General features: G+C 18.9%; 1 pseudogene across 1 annotated transcript; it reads left to right on the forward strand.

Moving 5' to 3' along the window:
* Positions 1–283: 283 nt before the first annotated feature.
* On the forward strand, positions 284–1,233 carry PmUG01_00017600 (annotated as a pseudogene). Its single transcript is given in 3 exon segments — positions 284–352; positions 485–595; positions 610–1,233. Coding segments are annotated over 3 exon segments (804 nt in total).
* The last annotated feature ends 1,248 nt before the right edge of the window (positions 1,234–2,481 follow it).

Here is a 2,481-nt window from a genome sequence, read left to right on the forward strand (position 1 = left end):
GTTTTATTTGAATAATATTAATTAATAGTATTTTAATTATAGCTTTTACGAAAATATTTTTTTTAATTATAACTTTTTTATTGTACTTCATTAAATACTACATTTATATTTATTTTAAAAAAAAATTTAAAGAATTGTTGTATAGACAATATATAAAATATATACATCAAGTTCTAAGTTATTCATGTATTTGTTTTTTTTGAAAAATATTAAATATATCTAGTAAAATAATATATAAGCTTTTACAACTTTAAATATATCCATTATAAAACAAAATACACAAATGATCATTTTTTTTATTAGATCCTTTATTTTTTCCTGTCTAATATGGATATTCAAATATTCTGACGAGGTATCATAGTTATTATACTTAATTTTTTTCCTTTTTTTTTTTATTTTATGTTTTTAAATGAGAGGAATATTTTATTCATATAATATATAAATATACATTTTTTTAATATTTAATATGAACTTATACTTATAGTCAAATATCTACGATAAAACGCGGAACAAGGAATTGAACATAAATAACATATTAAATATTAAATATAGCAGATTGTTAAGCAGTGAAATAAGAGCATCCCTGGAAGAAAACATAAATGTTTAAAAGAAAAAATATATGATTTAAAAGGAAAAAGTACTGCATCATTTGAAAAAAAACCATATGCATTAAAGCAATATAACTTTTTTCAAGAAGAAGATTATGAATCAATATACAATGATACGTATCAAGAAGAATTGAATTATTTTATGCCACGTAAAAAACCTCAAAAAATTGGAGCTTCTAACGTTAAGCATAATTTAAAAGAAAAATCTCCTACATTAGAACATTATAATAATATTCAGAACAATAAAAACCTACACAAATCTTTAAAAAAGTTATACTCAGAGAATGATTCATCTTCAGACTACATCAGCTCAAGTAATAAACGTAATTGTATTATTAATAAAGATAAAATTAATTTTTATAAACAATCACAAAAACATCCAGTAAATATGCAATTGCGTGCCCTTTTTTGCTTATATTAGTAATGTTTTTCCGTTAATTATTTTTTTTTTTGTATTATAGTATCCGAGAATGCCAAAATAATTATGTCTCTTATTATTTCATATTATAATCCATTATATATTTGTATTACTAGTAAAATTGTTTTTCATATTTCATTCTGCTTCCTTGGAGAATACAACTGTTTTAAATTAATATACATAAAACTATCTCATAAATTAATCTAAGTCTAGTAAAAAGTGAGAAACAATTATTTATTGCAAAAATTTAATTCTATAAATTTATTTTAGTAATCTGAAAGAAAATATAATTTTATATATTCAATTGTAAAAAAATGTATGCCACAATACAATTATCTAATATATATGAATTTTTTATATTTTTTTCATTTATTATTAAAAAATTGTCTTTATATAATTTTATATTTCTTGTAATATAAATATATATTCTATACTTTAATTTTTAGTTTAAATTATTAAAGATTTAAAATATAATTAAAAATTTACTTTCCAGCGATATTATATATATATATATATACTTTAATAAATTTTGCTTATTTTTCATATTATGACGTTTACATATTTAATATATACAATTAAAAATATTTATATAAAGAATAATATTACATTTCAAAATATTATAATCATATTTACACAAGTTAAATAGTAAAATATTTACAAATTATGTAATATTCACTTTAATAATCAATTTTTATATAATTCAGTATATCCTTTATATGGAGATAGCTATAATTTTTCTATGTATAACTACATGTTTTCCTTTAAATAAAAAAAACTTAAAAAATTTCCCTTTCTTATATCTAATATTAATTAGAAAAGGCGTAAGTAGAACATATATTTATAGGATTCGCATCATTAGTGAAATTCCAATAATTTTTAAAGAATTGTTTTATTATTATCAACTAGTCTAAAATGTTCTGTTAAATATGTATAAGAAATACATTAGGTGATAATGTTGATATAGTGTTATATAAAACGTATATCTGTTCTACATTTACTTAAGTTATTCACTGCTTAGATGATAAAATAATTAAGAAAAGACATATATATATGTATATTAAAGCATTTAAACGAAAGCTATATAATAGGTATATACAAACTGAATAATTTAAATATATTTTCTATTTATTTAAATATTATTAATTAATTTTTGCTTAAATAACGGAAAGCATATTTTTTATATACTCCTAAGAAATGTGTTATTCTTTTGATACTTCACTAATAGTAGCATTAAATATGTTGAATATTTCATGAAATTTGCCATGATTATCGAATTAGCAACAATAAAAGCCTTATTTTGTTAATAATATGTGTTAGTTTTTTTATTGTATAAGCAGTATCCTTATTTTTTTTAAGTTAATTTTTGGATTGAGTTATTTCTTACTTTTTTCTAGTGAGTGTAATGTATATATATTAGCATCGTTTAAATAAACGTATTAGAGAATTCTAATTATG

Source organism: Plasmodium malariae, assembly GCF_900090045.1.
Source record: "Plasmodium malariae genome assembly, contig: PmUG01_00_4, whole genome shotgun sequence".
NCBI classification, from domain to species: Eukaryota; Apicomplexa; class Aconoidasida; order Haemosporida; family Plasmodiidae; genus Plasmodium; species Plasmodium malariae.